The sequence below is a fragment of the Vombatus ursinus genome, unplaced genomic scaffold (assembly GCF_900497805.2).
Source record: "Vombatus ursinus unplaced genomic scaffold, bare-nosed wombat genome assembly UNPS02014832.1, whole genome shotgun sequence".
Lineage (NCBI taxonomy): Eukaryota > Metazoa > Chordata > Mammalia > Diprotodontia > Vombatidae > Vombatus > Vombatus ursinus.
This window is the reverse complement of record NW_020954610.1, coordinates 56,150,323-56,168,817: the sequence shown is the minus strand read 5'-3', so window position 1 is coordinate 56,168,817 and position 18,495 is coordinate 56,150,323. Positions and strand designations below refer to the sequence as shown.

The 18,495-nt window shown below is 38.8% G+C and overlaps 1 protein-coding gene across 4 annotated transcripts in view; it reads left to right on the top strand.

Moving 5' to 3' along the window:
• RBFOX1 (RNA binding fox-1 homolog 1) overlaps positions 1-18,495 on the top strand; it is a 411,528-nt gene that overhangs the window by 223,750 nt on the left and 169,283 nt on the right. For all 4 annotated transcript variants that reach the window (XM_027839403.1, XM_027839401.1, XM_027839400.1 and 1 more), the window contains exon 2: positions 11,426-11,668. In XM_027839403.1, coding sequence (XP_027695204.1) covers positions 11,426-11,668 — 243 coding nt within the window. The remainder of the gene's footprint in view (positions 1-11,425; positions 11,669-18,495) is intronic.

The window sequence follows — 18,495 nt, the reverse complement described above, 5'->3', positions numbered from 1 at the left end:
AGGAAGAATAACATGTCCTTTCCCATAGTGAAGGAGAGGCACATAGGATGCTGAAAAGAACAGTAGGAGTCAGGTGACCTGTGTTCACTCCTGACTTTGCCACTAACATGCTATGTGACTTCTGTCAGCTCTCTTAACATATGTGCCTCTGCTTCCCTTCAAATGGGGACAATATATGGCCCCATCAACTTAATGTTGATGATGGTCAAATGAAACTGTATACTTGAAAATACTTTGGAAAGGATCACGTGACATGCAGATTGAAAGGATTATACTTTTAGGCCATCTGTGCTTCTTTGCCACTTTTCATCTCACTTTTTTCACATTTAATTCTGCCCATCTGAAGAGTGAGAATACCGAAGGCTCTTTCTTTGCCAGCCCTTCAGTTGGGTTTTTTTTTTCATGTCCAAATAGGCAACAACACACCCATAGCTAAGATTTTACCTCATGATAACCCACTGTGAGATGTTTTCTCCAGGAATGTGTGACATTCAGAAATGGGACTGTTTTATGAAAGTGAGTGTCTTAATCCAAGCAAGCAAAAACCAATATTTATTATCAACAGGTTCATGTTCAAGTATTTATTCTCTCTCTCTTTCACTCTCTACCCTGACCCCTGCCATTTTGAAAGTTCTCAATGCTTTGGGACAAGGGTTTTGAGGATTTTATTGTTTCTTTAAAATAAAAAGAAAAATCACACAACTTACCATTCACTGGTAAGTTTATTAGGGGAAAATTTCCAGACTTTTCTTTTTAAACCAAGTCCAGAGGGCTGATGGATAAGGGATGTCTAAGCAGCTCGTAGGATGTTCAATTTAGAGCTGGAAAAGACTCCAGAGGTCTTCTAATCCAACTCTTTTGTTTCATATATGAGGAACTAAAGTCAACAGAGGTTAAACGTATTGTCCAGTGTTACAGAAGAAGTAAGCAGGGAAGCAAAGGTTTGAACCCAGCTTCTTTCTCTCAAGGAAAGACAGCTAGGTGGTACAGTAAATAGAGAGCTGGGCCTGGAGTCAGGAAGACTCATCTTCCTGAGTTCAAATCTGGCCTCAGACACTTACTAGCCGTGTGACCCTGGGCAAGTCACTTGACCCTGTTTGCCTCAGTTTCCTCATCTGTAAAATGAGCTGGAGAAGGAAATGGATAGCACTCCAGTTTCTTTGCCAAGAAAACCCCAAACGGAGTCATGAAGAGTCAGATGTGACAGAAAACAACTGAACAACAACATTTCCCTCAAAAATATCACTGTTTCTGCTGGACTAAGTTGAGCTACAGAGTGAACATTGAAGAGAGATCTAGTTATATCTTTAAGCAATGAGAATATATTTACGGAATTAGACATGGGAAGGATCTTAAGGATCACCTATCATTTCTGCATTTTATAGATGAAGAAACCAAGGCTCACAGAGTGGTTCACATTCAAAAAAGACTGTTTATACAAAGCCTTTCCCGATTCCCCCAACAGCTAGTCCTCTCCTTTCCATAACTACTTCAGATTTATTTGTGTTTATCCATCCTCTTACCACATCCTTATGTGGTAAATCACTTAACTTCTCTGGGCCTCACCTCTAAAAGGAATCAACAACAACAAACATTTATATAGTACTTGATATATTCTAGCCACTGTCTTAAGTGCTTTCCAATTATCTCATTTGATCCTCGCAACAACCCTGGGAGGTAAGTGTTCCTATTTTCCCCATTTTATAGGTGAGGAAACTAAAGCAAACAGAGATGAAGTGACTTGCCCAGGGTCATGTAGCTAGTAAGTTTCTGAAGGTGGATTTAAACTCAGGTCTTCCTGATTCCAAAAGCTACATGGTACAATGGATAGAGCACTGGGCCTAGAGTCAGGAAGACCTAAGTTTAGATCGGGCCTCAGACATTTAATACCTGTGTGATCTTGGATAAATAAATCACTTCACCTCTGTTTGCTTCAGTTTCCTTATCTATAAAATGGGAATAATACTAGCATTTGTTTACCTTCTTGTGTTTTTGTGAGGATCAAATGAGATAATAATTTTAAAGCACTTAGCAAGTTCCTGGCACATAGTAAGTACTCTATAAATGTCAACTATTGTTATTAGAAGGAAGTATTTGAACTCGATGGCCACTTGAAATTCCTCTGCAGATCTAAATCTATGATCCAGCGAGCCTATTTACACATATATTTTGTCATCTCTTTTTTAGATCACAGGCTCCTTGACAGTAGGGATTGCTTTGTTTCCACCTAACACAATGCTTAGCACATAGCTGGCATTTTATTAAATGCTTGTTGGTTGATTAACTGATGGATTGACTAGAAGTTGTCCAGTGTTGCACAACTTGTTAGAAGCAGAGCAGAGATTATATCCCCCATCTTGTAACTCCTTTCTCTCTCTCTGTCTGTCTCTCTCTCTCTCTCTCTCTCTCTCTGTCTCTCTCTCTCTCTCTCTCTCTCTCTCTCTCTCCCCCTTTCTTCCATTTATACTACACTGATTTGGGGTAAGGAGCTGTTAAAGTCCTTGGGAGGAGCTTGGCAGTGCTGTTTTTATCCTTCCTGACTAGTTGCTGATATAGCTGAGTTAAAGATGTCTCCTGGGTGTGATTGGAAATGGAAGTTTAATGATGGTGCAAATACTGTTTATCTAGATTTTTTTTTTTCTGGGAGAATTGGGGATAAAAAAATTCCCCTGATGGGCTACCGAATCTTGTAACTTCTGACAACCTATGACAGATTGTCAGGAAAGTTGAATTCTTTGGGGTTGCTTGTTCTGCCTTTGCCTTCTTCTCTGTTATGTGATTTAATTACAAGTTTAATCATTTTTGAAACTTCAGCCATCCCTCCAGAGTCTCAAGACCTGTTCTTTTAATAGGGAGGCATTACTCCACTGAGTGGCTCCCTAGAAGGAAGGTTAGATGTGCCTCTCAAATCTTTCCCTTGGTGAACGAGAAAGATGAGGCCAAATAAAAAAACGGAAATCGTTTTGACATTTCTCTTTTTTTTAATCACAGGGAAAGAACAAAGTATATTTAAGTTAAAGTAAAGAGGCTGCATTCATTATTGATGGAAGCTCCATAAGGAATAAAAAAAAATATTGCAGTTTACCATTAATGAAGAAGCATCACCATAAATCAGATGTTAATCTCAAGTGCATACCGTATCAGTCTGGCTAGTTGTCCCCTCCCTTTTGGTGTATACTTATTTCTATCCTTCTTTGATCCCTTGCCATCCAGCCTCCCAAATAAAAAAATAAAATAAAATAAAATAAAAGGACCAACCCCTCTAGTAAATTTTATAACTTTGCATACAATATATTTAGTTTAGTAATGAAAAATTTCAGCTTGAGGCAACATATATAGTAGCATTTCTAATGTTTTTTAAACAGCTATTAATGTAGTCAAGCTGTGTTTTTTCTTCTTCTGTATATAATCATCTGCTCAGTGGTGCACTCTATAACTCAGAGCAGGAGCCAGAGGAGGGGCCTGCTGTGATTGATGGGGCAAGGCCTAGCAAGCAAACAGTCCCATCTGGATTAGGTTTTGGGAGCAGTCAGATGTTGAGTGGGAGGTCAGCAAGGCTTGCATTAGTTCCCCCTCCTTCAACACCCCTATCATCCACATTCATCCACACATTACATAGCACACACACACACACACACACCCTCATCCATAATTGATGCTTGCCTTGGGCAGATGCTCTATGGCCTGGGACTAGAACAGCTGCTAAGTTTATGGAGGATAAAGGAAACAGGATGGTGCAGCAGGTATTTTTTTTTCCATTTTATCTTTCACTTGAAACTGTGATTTGAATAAAGCAGGGGCCTTTCTCCTATTACGCTGCTTGACTGAATGAAAGCCTCCTGTGATACCCATTTCACTTCTTGCTTCATTCTGAAGGAAGGCAGGCTGTAGCAATGATTGTGTGATTGTGCTTGTATGTGTGTGTGTGTGTGTGTGTGTGTGTGTGTGTGTGTGTGTCTGTCTGTCTGTCTATCTATCTGTCTGCTGTGCTTGATCTAACTGAGATGGTCTTATAAACAACTGCAGGTTAATGGGGTAATTTTGCATTTTTCCTCTTTGTCTAAATGCCCTGAGGAAATGATGTAGTTTGGCTCATTTAACTACAGTACAAGAAGCTTTCTGTGAATATGCAGTATTTCTGACTAAAGAAATTGAACATACAAACTACTAAACTCAACTTAAAAAAAAAAAAACTGTCAGCAAGATTAAAACTGTAGGCAATCACCAAGAACAGTCATTTTCTAGAGTAAACTGATGTTCCTGTGTGGTGGTACTGGTGGGATGGGAGGGGGAAGGCCCCGAGGAGTGACTTATCTTTTTTTGCTGTATGGATGGACTCAGCTGGCTTATTAAGACTTCACACTTTCATGTATTTCTTCATTATAAAGGGTGTTTTTGGAATGGAAGAGCTTCTTCAGGATGAGAAAGGGCTCTTGAAGGACTAAAGCCTAAAGGAGGGGGGAATCTTAGAGGGGCTTCAAAAACTTTGCCTTTTAAAGTTGAAAACTTGTAGGATTTTAAGTCAGTATTGATGGTTATGAAATTCAGGCACTTTTCACTCTTGAAAAACCGAGCGTTTAAGTTGAAAGCAATAAACTGGATTTTATATACTGCCACGTAAAGAATATTTTTGAGGTGAAATGTGGTTTTCATTAGATTTCAGGCCAAAACATTTTGCAAAGTCTGACTGTCTGCCACCCTTTGTTCTTTCATTTGCCAAAAAGTACTTTATTAAACCACATAGAAAAATGGATGTGCCAGGTCTGACATAAAGCACTCTCTTCCCCTTAGCCCACCTTAAAGAGGATAACTTAGGGTACAGAATGAATCACTTACCCAAAAGAGTTCTCTGTATGTAAGGGGAGGGCCACACTGACCATATGAATCTGCTCACACAAAGAAACACACCATTGTCACACATAGTAGCCAGACTGTGCATTAGTTTTAAAATGGAGATAATTTCCTGGCATTTCCATGCCTCAGTTAAAAACAACTTTAAATTTAGATGAGATTTTCTTTTTACTAGGCATCAGATGTATTTTATATATATTTTTAAAGTATCCTTTGATTAGATGAAAAACACGGAAGGAAATAGCATACGATGTAATGATGGAGTTGCAGCTTGATTGTATTTTTGGCACATCTGTAAATGTTAACCCAAGTCTAGTACATTAATAGACATGTTGTGTATTTCTCCAGCAGTGTGCAAGGATCTACTAGCAGTTTTCCTGTAATCATACTGTTATACATTCTACCTTCTAGGATGCAAATGGGGAATCACAATAACCCCAAATGGGTGATTTGTGTGTCTTTAAAATACATACTAATAGTAGTCATTGCATATTGCAGTACCCCAGAGAAAAACTAAGTTTCACAAACTACATGTTTGATTTTTGAAATCCCTTAAAGGGGATACATGGAGATGTGTGCATCATTGTATGTCGCTGGGTGTTTGGTTAGGGAAGAGGGCAATAAGAGGGAATGAGGGGAAGTAACTACTGGTTTGTTTGTTTTTAAATTGTTTTAAGTCCTAGCTTAGTGAAAGGGTAGGGGAAGAAAAAAAAAGGAGATATAAGTATAGATGCGCAAGTCCATGTCTAGCAAAACTGCCCCCCAAATAATGATGCCTGACAGTGTCATAGCAAGGCTGAGATAGGGATTATAAAGTTTCAACTGGGAACATATTTCCTTTCATGTCTAGGAAATGATATGTCCTCAACCTATGAGGAGGTTGCAATGAAAATTCAGCCCTTTTACTGTCTCATTATTTAGGGTTCTACCCTGTTCAACTACCTGATCTGGGACAAAACCAGACTTTCTGGACCAGGGATCTGGAGGTGTTTCCCAGGATAGATAGAGATGCTGCATCAAAAGTAGTTTAAAGCTGCTCGTAAGAAATTCCACACAAAGTGCAGCGCTCTTAATTAAATATTAGCTGTAATTAGCACAAAGTGTGAATGTTACGAATATTAATTAGGGTCTCCTGGAACTGCTGTCAGTGTTAATGAGAAACAGTAGGGGTCCCGGCAACATCTGTTTTAGAACTCCAGGTAGACGATAAAAATCTCAAGAACAAATGCACCTGGACATTAGCTGCCAGTGGCTTTGTGGCTACGATTGGTCTTATACCATGTCTGCCACATGAATCACTTTCCCAGAGATGGTGCTTGGGGGATCACTGAAGAACAACTCTTGTCCTTTAGCCCCAGGACAGCATATCTTACTGGTATTCTTCTTTGTCCATCTCAGTGCTCCCTTCTTCCAAATGTCACTGCATCTCACCTCTGTGCTCACTGTTGTCAAGTAGTCGAACCTGGGTAGACTCCAATTGCCAAGGATAGAGTTGAAGGTTGTCATGATGTTTATGTTTCAAAACTTATCTACTGTGTATCCACTTTTAACTTGGTCAATGAGGTTGGTAGTCTCTTAAGTTTCATTTTGCTTTCTATTAATGAAAACTGACTTTTTTTTTTGTGGGAGTGGGGGGGGGGGGGGGAGTGATGAGGAGAAAGGAGATGGAAAGTTCCCAGATCTATGATTTCCTCATTAGAGGGAACACTTGGTATGGAAACTCCCTTGCTAATGCAAACAGATGACTCATCTGTGATTTAAAATTTTGTCTTTGTATCCCAGTACCTAAGCATTTAACAATTGCCAATTGAATAATTATAATCTCAAAGTCACTAGAGATTAAGTGACTTGCCCATTGTTAGGTGGTTAGTATTTATCAGAGGCAGAACTACATCCCTGGTCTTTTTGACTCCAAGACTGATTCTACCACATGTCATTTCTCCCCTAGCACCTTGTTATAATATGATAATATTTATGTAACTCTTGACAGATTCAAATGCTATCCCCACATCTCTGGGAGGTGAGCCACAGATCAGTATTCTTTCCAATCTGTAGCTGAGGAAAATAGAGGCACAAAGTTAGAAATGGAATTTGAAACCAGGTCTTTTGTCTTTTATTCTATTCCTCTTTCTACTACTCTAAGCTGCGTTTAATTTGATATTAAGCAGATTTTCCTTGGACTTCATACCTAGAAAGTTATTTATTAAAGTGCCCCAAAGTATTTCCTTATAGCCATATGGCAAAAAATCCCAAGGATACTGATGGGGGGAGGCTAGATTGGATTTCCATATGGCCCTGATAAGTGCCTAAGTACCTTTTTTCCTGGAGTGAGAATGTTATCTCTGGGAAAATATTCTGATTAGACTATGGATGACTGAAAGAGACTCATCTTTTGCCTCTCCCTACTTCACTCGTTCCCCCCACCACTATCCCTGACCTCAGTCTACTAGTCCTGACTTGTTTCTTTGATCAATTATAGAATATTAGCCTATAATACTCAGGAGCCTGGTAGTAGAAAGCAAATCTTCATGAACTGAACTAAGTATAATATTGGGCATCTCAAACACTCCTTAAAAGTGTGTTGTGATTTTCTTGAAATTAAAATTTGATCTCTCTCTCCCCCACTCTCTCCCCCCTCTTTCTCTCTCCCTCTTGATCTCTCTCTCTCCCTTTCTGATCTCTTTCTACATACACACACACACACACACACACACACACACACATCTATGGTGGGGAAAAGGTCACATGGTAGGGTATAATACTACTATTTAGGAAAAGAAAACTCAAAAGGGCCGATATCTTTTTCCTAATGAATCTCTTTTTCTCTACCTTTGCCTATTGCCAGGTCTGTCCACCTTTCTCTCTGTCATAATTTTTAAATGCCCTTTTATGTAATCAGAGAGAGGCCTCATCTAAAATAGAGCCTTAGGAGGCCAGCGAGACTCTCTATGAGGGCCTCGGCTTACCTGCCCTTCAAAAGTTCTTTCTCACAGGCCTGAGCTTTCCAGGTTTCAGTTTTGCCAGTAAGAATAAGCACTTATGATGGGATTTCTTTACTTGAAGTTATATTCTTAGATGGGCCCATGTCATGTGGAGGCAAATGGGAGAGGAGGAGGATGTTACTTGGGCTGGAAATAGCAGTGAGTTTCTAAATCAGAAGGTACAGGGAATGTGGGAAGAGCTGATTTTCTTGAATTTTCTCTAAACTCCATCAACTTCTCCCTGTACTGGGAGTTTTCCACACCCACCATCAAAAGAGATTGGTCTCCTCAACATCCCTAGGAATTGATTTGTATTTTTACTTCCAAACAATAAACTGGGTGATAGAGATTGGTATGGGGGAGGAAAGAACCTAGCCTAGTGGAACTGTAATGTGTTGCATAACTTTCTTAACTTACCCTATGCTTAGTTTTTTCTAGTGTTGTTACCAATGTTATAAGTAGTGTTGCACCCTCACCAGAAGTGCACAGGCTTTACATTCTAGGATTATCACTATTTTTCCCCCTTTGCTGAAAGGTTTCAGATCCTCTAGTGGAAAAGCCTAGTTGACACTTCTGACAGATACCTAGGAGATGTTCGAGTTTCTGACATTGCTTGCTCTCCCTGCTATAATTATGTGAATGCTAAAGTCACATCTAATTGACCGTAGACGATAGGAGATGCAACTATTTGGTGTTTAATTGTAAAGATTTCTTTTTATATGCAAATAAGAGTGCATCAGTGGAATGACCCAAGGCATTTGGATTATGTTCACTGACATAGTATCATCTAAAAGTCATTGGGAGAAGATGCTTTCTGAGATGGATTTTTTTTTTAAATTTATTGATTATCTTGTTTTGATATCATTTACATTTTCCATTATATTCCTCCCCCTCTTAGAGAGACATCCCTTATATAAAAGAGGGAGAAAATGCAGTTCAGCAAAATCAATGAACCCATCAAATGAGTTTGAAATTGTAGTCAGTGTTCTATACCCACAGTTGTCCACCTCTGCTAAGAAGGGAGGGAGTTGCAATGCCATATCTCTTTTTTGGGGCCAAGCCTGATCATTATAATTTCACAGCACTCACTGATTCTCCCCTCCCTCATTTATACTGTTCTAGTCCCTGTAAATATGGTTTTCTTGGCTTTGCCTACTTCACTTTCCATCATTTCATATGTCTTCCCATGTTTCTTTGTATTCATCATTCTTTACAGGATGGTAATATCCCATTCCATTAAGAGTTTCATAACATAGAGTCTGCAAACAATTTTTTTATAATTGTATTTCAATATGATTTTTTGTTTTGTGATCCTATGTATTTAATTTTATTCATTTAAAACAATAATTCTGAGAAAGGGTCTATAAACTTCACTAGACCTCCAAAGGGGACCATGAGACAAAAAAAGATTAAGGATTCCTGCATGACATTCATGTACCACAATTTTTAAAGGCAGTCAATGGGCATCTAATTTCTTTTCAAACAAAAAACAATACTGTTTAAAATATTTTGGTTTCTTTGGGATTCTTTTTATCATTGCTCTTCTTATGGCATGTGCCTAGTAGTGATATTTCTGGGCCAAAGGATAAAGACATTTTTCCATAACATAGCTTGAAATTGCTTCAAATGAATATTCTTATCCCATGTTTGATGGGTTACAAAACAAAGGAGAGTCATTGGTATCTATCCAACATGTTGTTGAAGTTAGAGTTGGGAGAGCTGGTTCAAGTGTGAAAGAATTCACTTAGACCTTCTCTGCAGCCATTGTTGACGAGTCCAGGTGAACCCTAAGAATTTTGAGATGCTACCTGAAATGATGAGGAATAGACATGTGGGTCCTAGCATCCTGAAAGAATTTACTCAGACAGTCTCTAAGTTAAAGGCATTTAATGGAGTGATATACCCAAGCGGGCCGGCTGTCCTCCACGTGGGAGGCAGAGCACAGGCCACAGGCCCTGCTCTCATAAGAAAGCTGAGCAGTCCCTGATTCCCATAGGAGGCAAAGGCTGTTAGCCAGGTCAAAGGTATGGTTTAAATACAATTTTATGGAATGGGGGAAGGGGACGAGAGAATGGGAGAAGCAAGCACAGCTCCAAAATGTCTGGGATACCAGGTAGTCCGGAGGTGATAATCAAAGAGAACAGGAAAGGGGAGGGGAAGAGCTGTTCTATAGTCGAGGGTGCTTTGTGAAAGCACACAGATAAGTCCATGGTGGGGGCTTCCATGCCTAGTCTTCTTTAATCACTTTTCTGGCTGATCACATCCAGCATCTTATCTCTTATCTTATCTCATATCCTGCTTGCTCCATCTGCCTCAAGCACTCTTTTCTTCCTCATCAATAAAAGAACTTGAGGCAGCCTTCCTACCCATCACATTAGGCAGGGTACCTGTAGTGAATTTAGAGGAGGACATGGAGGAGACCCGCACCTATAATGTATAGGCAAATAAAGATTGTGATCTGTATTCCTGGAGTACTGGAAAACTTATCCTAAATTCATGGTGTGTGTGTGTGGGTGTGTGTGTGTGTGTGTGTGTGTGTGTGTGTGTGTGTGTGTGTGATTTACTTCGTCACTTTGTTACCTTGCCTATTCATAATTCATATAAAAGGTGGGCTTTTGGAAAGTAGGTTACATTACAATACTTTCATAATTCCAGAGAAACTTGGATTTCATCAGTTTGGGGTCACTCTTCACTGATGCACATCTCATTCCCTTCACATCCTGGTAGACAATACTGTTGAATTGCTGTGCTTAAAAAATCAAATCAAATCACTATCCAGTGACCCACCTTTTAGCAATGGACTTCTCTCCTGTTACTTAAATGTTTCTCAGACAGTAGATACACTTTCCCTCCATATGTCTGCTCAAAGCCCGTTCTGAAGAGCTGCCAGATCTTGGCAGACTTTGAGGACTTAGGATCACATCCATACCTTGATGAAGATTTAAAGTGGGACTTTACTATTAAATTACACTTACTTTAAAAAAAAGAAAGAAAGAAAGGTGGCAATTTTTGACCTATTTAAAACACACACACACACACACACACACATTTTGCTGAAATACTTAAAACAGGGACATGATGGTGGAAAATCTCTAGCCAAATTAGGATCAGGAATTTAGATTCCAGATTTAGCCTCCCTCTGGAAATGAGAATACCGATAAGACAGTAACAAAAATAAAGGAGATACTCTGGAACCTTCTCAGATATAGTTGCTGTTAAAAGGTATTCTTTTTCTTTTCTTTGTTTTCCATTGTGCTGCCCTGAGTAATATAAAACCTTGAGAGGATTCACATGCTTAGTGGAAGTGTTTGTTCTGTACAATATACACACCCATGTATGTCAAGTCCTTCGAGGGTCCCACTTCATTTGATCTTTTGCGGCACTTTAACTATGAAATTAAGAATTGATTGTCATGTAGAAAGCTGCACATCCATTTGTTCCAAGTCAGGATTATAATCAGGGCTCTTCAGGATCAAACAGGACACAGTCCCTAAGGGGAAGCTGATATTGGGCCCTTAATTCTCTTTGGATTCTGGAGAAGTTGTTTCTATGTGGCTCCTGACTGATGTTGCTTTTTCCCTTTTGCTTTCCAGGGTAATCAGGAAGCCACAGCAGCTCCTGACACAATGGCACAGCCTTATGCCTCCGCCCAGTTTGCTCCCCCTCAGAATGGCATCCCTGCAGAATATACGGCTCCCCATCCTCATCCCGCTCCAGAGTACACAGGCCAGACTACAGTCCCAGAGCACACGTTAAACATGTACCCTCCAGCGCAGACGCATTCTGAACAGAGTGCCACGGACACGAGTGCGCAGGCTGTCTCCGGCACAGCCACAGTAAGTGTAGCACTTTCATCTTCTTGGATGATTTGGAGAGGGTGTGACCTTGAGCTTGCTTACCTGGGTGGTAAATGGGGAGGTCCATAGTGAGAGGCTTATTAGCCAGAGGGGGCCTATTTCTGGCACCAGGGCGTTATCTCCTCACCCTCAATAGCCTGGAAGAGTTAATTATCCTCTGGAAGATCACAATGGACTTCCTGGAGAATTATACCTTGGTGCTCCAAGTACTGGGCTGTGTGTTTTTCACAGATAAGCCATTCACCACTGAAAATTGGTCAACCTTTTTTTTTTTTCCTCATCACCCTTTGCATCCTCTCTGCCTAGGAGTTTGTCATTCCACTTGAACCAAAGCATTTGCTTCCATTCTCCTCATTTCTTCTGTCTAGATGTAAAAACGAAGTGCTTTTTATACTTGGAACCTTATCCAATTAGGGGTTGAGGACATTTTGGCTAGGAAGTGTCTTTACTTCTTTGCTGGTAGCATCTGTGGCCTTTCTGATTTGAGGATCAAATGTACACTGCTTTTTGTACTTGGAAACATCCAATTAAAGGTTAAAATCATTTTGTTTGGAATTGTATTCATTTCTTTGGTAGCATTAGTGGTCTTTCTGATTTAAGGATTACCACTTTTCATTCCTCTTTTTGGCTGTAAATGGTTAAAAAAAAGTGTGAATGAGATGTTTTGGTTATATTCATTAGTTTTACTCAAGCTGTTTGTGATGGTGGTGGTGGCAGGAGTGGTCTCTGATTAGGATAGAATAAAGTCACATCAGCAAGTAGTTATTACATATATATTTTATGCCCAGTCTCATGCTTTGAGGGCTAGAAAAAAGTTGGAGCCATGTTACTTAGGCTTGAGGAGTTTTTAAGTCTAAAGGGAAGAGAAGATGACTCTACCAAAATTAACTAGAGAACAATAAAGGCTCATAAGATACAAATTAGCATACAAAACTGAAATATTGCAGTACTACAAATAAGGAAGAGATCATCAAGGACTGGAAAATATGTATTATGTTAAAGACACAGATAGCGCAGTGGGAGGCGGGCAGGAGGAAATTTCAAAGAAATGAATAACATAGAAACTTCTAAGATGGACTTTTAAAAAAATCTCTTTCTAAGAAAAAAAGAATTGCTTTCCGTCTTTTTGTTATATTGGTGAGGGACCATAGATTTGTAATATTAGATATTCTATCAGATACGGTTCATTGTTAACTTTGTTAAATTGCATTTTCTCTCTCTCATAAAAAACTTTGTTACGCAGGGTGGCTAGCTGATTAGGGTCAGCCCAGCTAACAAACATTTATTAAGCTTCTTCTATGTGCTATGCACTATTCAGAGGGCCAAAGGTACAAAGAAAGGCAAGGGAGGAAAAAGGGGACATACTCAGGAGTGAATGTAATATAAAAATAAAAAGCAAAAAAAAAAATTAATTTAATTATTTATTTAAAAGGGGGAGGTATCTTGTTCTCTGTGATCCTGTTTCTTATCTGTCACGTGTTCCTATTGTTTGGAGTGGTGTAATACAGTACAAATCATGAAATTGGAGTCAGAAGACCCGAGTTTAAATCCTGTTCTGCTTCCTGTGTCACCTGACGAGTCATATAGCTTTTCCTGGTCTGTTTTCTTATCTGTAGAATAAGGAGTTAGAACTGCATCATTTCCAGGGCCTTTCTAGCTCTGTAATTCATGTTACTGTGACTCTATAGCCAGGAGAAGGAATTCTTATGTGTCTGCCTTCCTCTAATTCCAACTGTGACCTCAGAGAAGCAGCTGTCTGTGTCAGGACTTGACTCTTTCACAGAATATGAATATAGGAATAGAATAAATTCAATATACAGCCCCTCCAGCCCAAGATTCTGTCTGGTTCAGGGGCAACATAGAAGGTTTATGGGCACTGGCCACTACTGTGTCTTAAATGGATTAGAGTACATACCTTGGGCATCTTTAAAGTTCTCTTAGCTTATGAGCACAGTGCCTAGTGCCTATATCAGTGTAAATGCTCAGTCTGTCACAGTGGACTCCATTAGGCAAGTTTGAAAAACTAATAGTAGGTGCAGGTAAGAAAGAAAAATCACCCATATGACGTGACTACATATTTTCCAGTGCTCCTACTGCATACAGTGAATGCATACGATTTAACACATAGCACAGAGCATATATAATGTGAGTCTGAATATACCCAGAGCTACCACAGCATCTGAAAAGTAAAGGTTCAGAGAACTTATTAGGTCATCCAGTCAAATCCCCAAGGGCCAAGATAGTTCCCTACAGGACATTTTCTGCTGAATTCAGACTTAAAGTAGGGCTCAAAAATATCATACATCAGTTTGCTGACAGAGCTAATACTGTTATATATTATATACTACTCCTGACAAGGTATTTTACTCTTGACATATTATAATCAGAAATTTGCAAGTAGAGAATTCGCTAAGTATCTCCACTAGCAACTTAACATCTATTTTTAACACCTCTGCAATCTGCTGAAAGTCTCCCACAACCTTCCCATCAGATTCATACACTCCTAATGGGAGCCAACAAGGGTGTCCTAGAGATAGGCACAACAGCAAAATGCTCTGTGGCCTTTGAGAACATACCTTTAATGAGCCAGACTCTTCCTGCATTTTAGCTACTCACTACCTGCAATGGCGTTAGACATCTCTGGCAGCTGCATTAACTCCTTCAACATGATAAGGTAGTCTCTCTTTTTTTCTTTTTTTTTTTTTAAATTTATTGAAGGAGTTAATATTGAATCACAGGGGAAAAAGTCTTGGTGTTTTTTTTTTGTGTGAGTTGTGTGGTTCACACTTCTGTAATGGAGAAAGTCTTACAATCCACGTGAGTCTTCTAGTGCAATGAGATAGACTGGATCTTTGCTGGTGGCTTAGATAGCAGTTATCTGACCTCAGGAGGGGTGCACGCACACCTGCAGGTTTCTTGAAAAGATGAGCAAGCAAAATCCTCACTTCCTTGTGAGGCAATTTTTGCTCTGTACGCTATGTGTTCCTTATAGTACCTTCGTTTTGAGGTTAGCAACCTTACTGCTATGATGCTGCCTCTCGGGTGAGATAACCTGTGTTAAGTGCTTTGCAAACCTTAAAGCACTATACAAATGCTAGCTATTATTCTTACTAGTTTTATTGATTATCATTATTATTATTTTTGGAAGAAGCTCCTCTAGGCCTTCTCTTTCTCTTTCATTTTCATCCACTCTGGAAACTGCATGATTTAATCGCTCAGAACAAAGCAACTTGAGTATAGTTTTCTAAAACTAGTTCACAGAGCAGAATTTTAACTTCAAAATATTCATTTTTTTAGCTCTTCAAGTTTTCTCATGACCCTATGAGGCAGGTAAAACAAATATGATCATCCCCATTTTACAGATGAGGAAGCTAAGGCTCAAAAAAGTGAAGTAACTTCTCTAGTCATAAAGTTAGTGGTAGAGCCTGGATTAAACCTAGTTCTTTGGTCTTCTAGAGTAGTAGGGTTTTTGTTGTTGTTGTTGTTGTTGTTGTTTTTGTTTATTATACCACTGTCTCTCATCCATGTACCTTTATATCTCTTCCTTACCCCACCCAATACTTATTCTCTCTGCCAAAAACCAAAAACAATGCCCTTCTCATTCCCTCTCCCCCTCCCAAATCTCTACTAATAAAACTGTGAGCTCTTTTTCTGAGTGATTCTATTCTTACTTGCCAATGGCTATCTCAATATGCTTCCACCAAAAGACATTGTAATAATAATAATAATCACAACTAACACTTATGTAGTGCCTACTATGTGCCAGGCACTGTGCTAAATGCTTTACAATTATTACTCATTTGGCCTATCTATAAGCATTTATTAAGCACCTATGCTAAGTGCTGGGGATACAAAAAGAGGCAAAAGACAGCCCCTGCCTTTTAGGAGCTTACAATGTAAGCGGAGAGACAACATGCAAGTAAATATATACCAAATATACAGCATGCAAAGCAAGCGATATAAACGATAAATAGGAAATAATTAACAGAGGGAAAGCACTAAAATTAAGTGAAGTGTGGAAAGGTTTCCAGTAGAAGGTAGGATTGAAGTTGATACTTAAAGGATGTCAAGGAGGTCAGTAGTCAGAGTGGAGGAGGGAAGACATTTTCAGCACGGAGGAGAGCCAGAGAAAATGCCCAGAGCCCAGATTTTTTGTTTGTGTTTTGTTTGTGCAACAGCCAGGAGGCCAGTGTCACTGGCTCAAAGAGTATGTGGTGGAGAATAAGATGTAAGAAGACTGCAAAGTTAGGAGGGGGCTAGATTACGAAGGGCTTTGAATGCCAGAGTACTTTATATCTGCTCCTGTTCAGGTTATAAGAGACAGAGATTAAGTAACTTGCACAGAGTCACACAGCTTATAAGTGTCTGAGGCTAAATTTAAACTCAGGCCCAGTGCTCTATCCACTGTACCACCTAGTTCTTCAATGAGTGGAGAAAGCCTGGTTAGGTCATGTGTTCTCCATACTTAGGAAAACATGGATTCAAATCCTGGCCAAGATATATACTGACTGTAATTCTAGGCAAATTACTTAACTTCATAATATCCCTGGCAATCCTCTAAGATTATAAATTGCAGTTAAGAAGTTCTTCATTGATAAAGTCATGGTCCTGTTTTTTTTTTTTTTCCCTAAGTGTTTATAGATCTATCTGTAGTCACAGTACTCAAGCTTTCTTCCCCACCCCTGACTCCTTTACACTTTTTAAATTATTGAGGATAATCCCTCCCCCCATTCCCCAAAGCTTTTGTTTATATGGGTTATATCTATCAATATTTACCATATTAGAAATTAAAATGTTACTGTGATTAAAATAGTTTTGACCTCATGGACCCCCTAAAATGGGATTCCTAAACCATACTTTGAGAATTATTGGTCTGTAACTCTAAATGACTGTATACAAGCACATACAAATATGAAAGGCAGTAGGGTTCTAGTGAAAGGGCTTAGAATTAGGAATAACTAGGACCCTGACCTAGCTGTGTGACTGTGGGTGGGTCATTTAACCTCTAAGTTTCCCATGCAGCTCTTTAAGAATCAAAGTTATAGATGAGTTGCTTACCTGTACTGGTGGAGAGAGTTAATATATTTAGAATTTCCACACGCTGATGAAATTACCAGTCTCTAATCTCCAACAGTCTTGTTATACCACAACACATGTATCTATGCTTCTGGAAATGAATTTTGCACGAACTCTGCATAGTAGTAGGATTCTGACCTAGGGGATAATATGGCAACTCCTATTAGTTTGAGGACCTAGTAATAAAAAGCTAACAAGCCAGAGAGATTTATGAATTTTATAGTTAAAAGGGAAATCATCAGTTTGCCTTTAACCCCACTTTTACAGATTGAAGAAACTAGAGTTACTTGCCCACAATTAGAAGAGTAGGGCCTAGATTCCAACTCTGCTCACTTCCAATCCAATGTTTTTCTACATATTTTGGAGTCCTGGTTGGGTCTCGGTGATGCTTAGGGGATATGACCTTGTGTCCAGGGCAAGAGGAAGAGAATCATTCCCTCTTTCCACCTTCACTCAAAGCAAAGGAACTCTGGAAAAAAACTCTGTAGAGTCATAATCTCCAAGGAGAAGTCGAAAGTTTTATCACTCATTTCTCAATGTTAGAATTGTACTCTGAAGGGAGTTTACATAATGTGTGTTTCATTCTCTAAGGATTCACAACTGCACTTAAGAGAATTCTTAAATCTCATTTTCATACTCAAACTCCAACCTTCCAACCCATGACTTTACCCCATCCTTCTCCAATAGATCTGTTGCCTTATTCCATTGGGAAATATGTATTATTCAGTAAACTTATTATCCTTAAAAAGCTATCCTATAGGACAGCTAAAAAAAAATAGAACTTTGATACAGATCCTAATTAAATGATGTTCTTCTACAAGCATCGGCAGCCTTTGCATAAGTACTCAAAACTCTCATTTTATCAATCCCACTTATTTCAGTTAGCTGTTAGGATAGCAATCATATCAAAGTAATATACATTGGAGTATGGACTTAGAAAGATTAAACCTTAGAGATGAAAGGAAGGCTGCTGAAATCTTCTATTCCAACTTTCTACTCAGTATAGGAAATATCTCTGCAACATTGCTAACATTTTTAACTTTTGAATACTTGTAGTGATAGAAAGTTCATTACTTTACAAGGCAGCCTGTTGTATTGTTGGGCAACTGCTATTGGTAGAAACTTCTGCTTTATCTAGCAACACAGAGCTATTCTCATTTTCATGAAATAATCTTTCAAATATTAAAAGACAGCTATGATATTCCCTGCTAAATATTCCCTTATTCAGCTAAACATTCCAGTTTCCTCTAATTGTTTTTAATGATGCAGTAATAATCCAAAATTTAAAAAAATTAGTAATTTTTTATTTTTTTAAAATTAATTTATTTTTAGTTTTCAACATTCACTTCCATAAGACTTTGGGTTTTCTCTCCCTCCTTCCCCTCCCCTCACCCAAGATGGCATGCAATCTGATATAGGCTATACATATAAAATTCATATAAAATTACTGCTTTTTAAATGATCATTTAGAAAAACCCCAATTTCATATAAAATTATTAATTTTTAAATTATCATTTAGAAAAAACCAATTTCATATAAAATTACTACTTTTTAAATGATCATTTAGAAAAATCTCAATTTCCAGATCCCTCACCATTCTGGATTCCCTGACCTTTTAGAAAATGGAATTTTTTTCAAATTATTAAACAGTAGGATGCATGGTAGAACTATTTTTGCTTAGAGTGTCCTTCCTAATGTTCCTTGTCTATTCCAGACTACTTCCTTCCTTA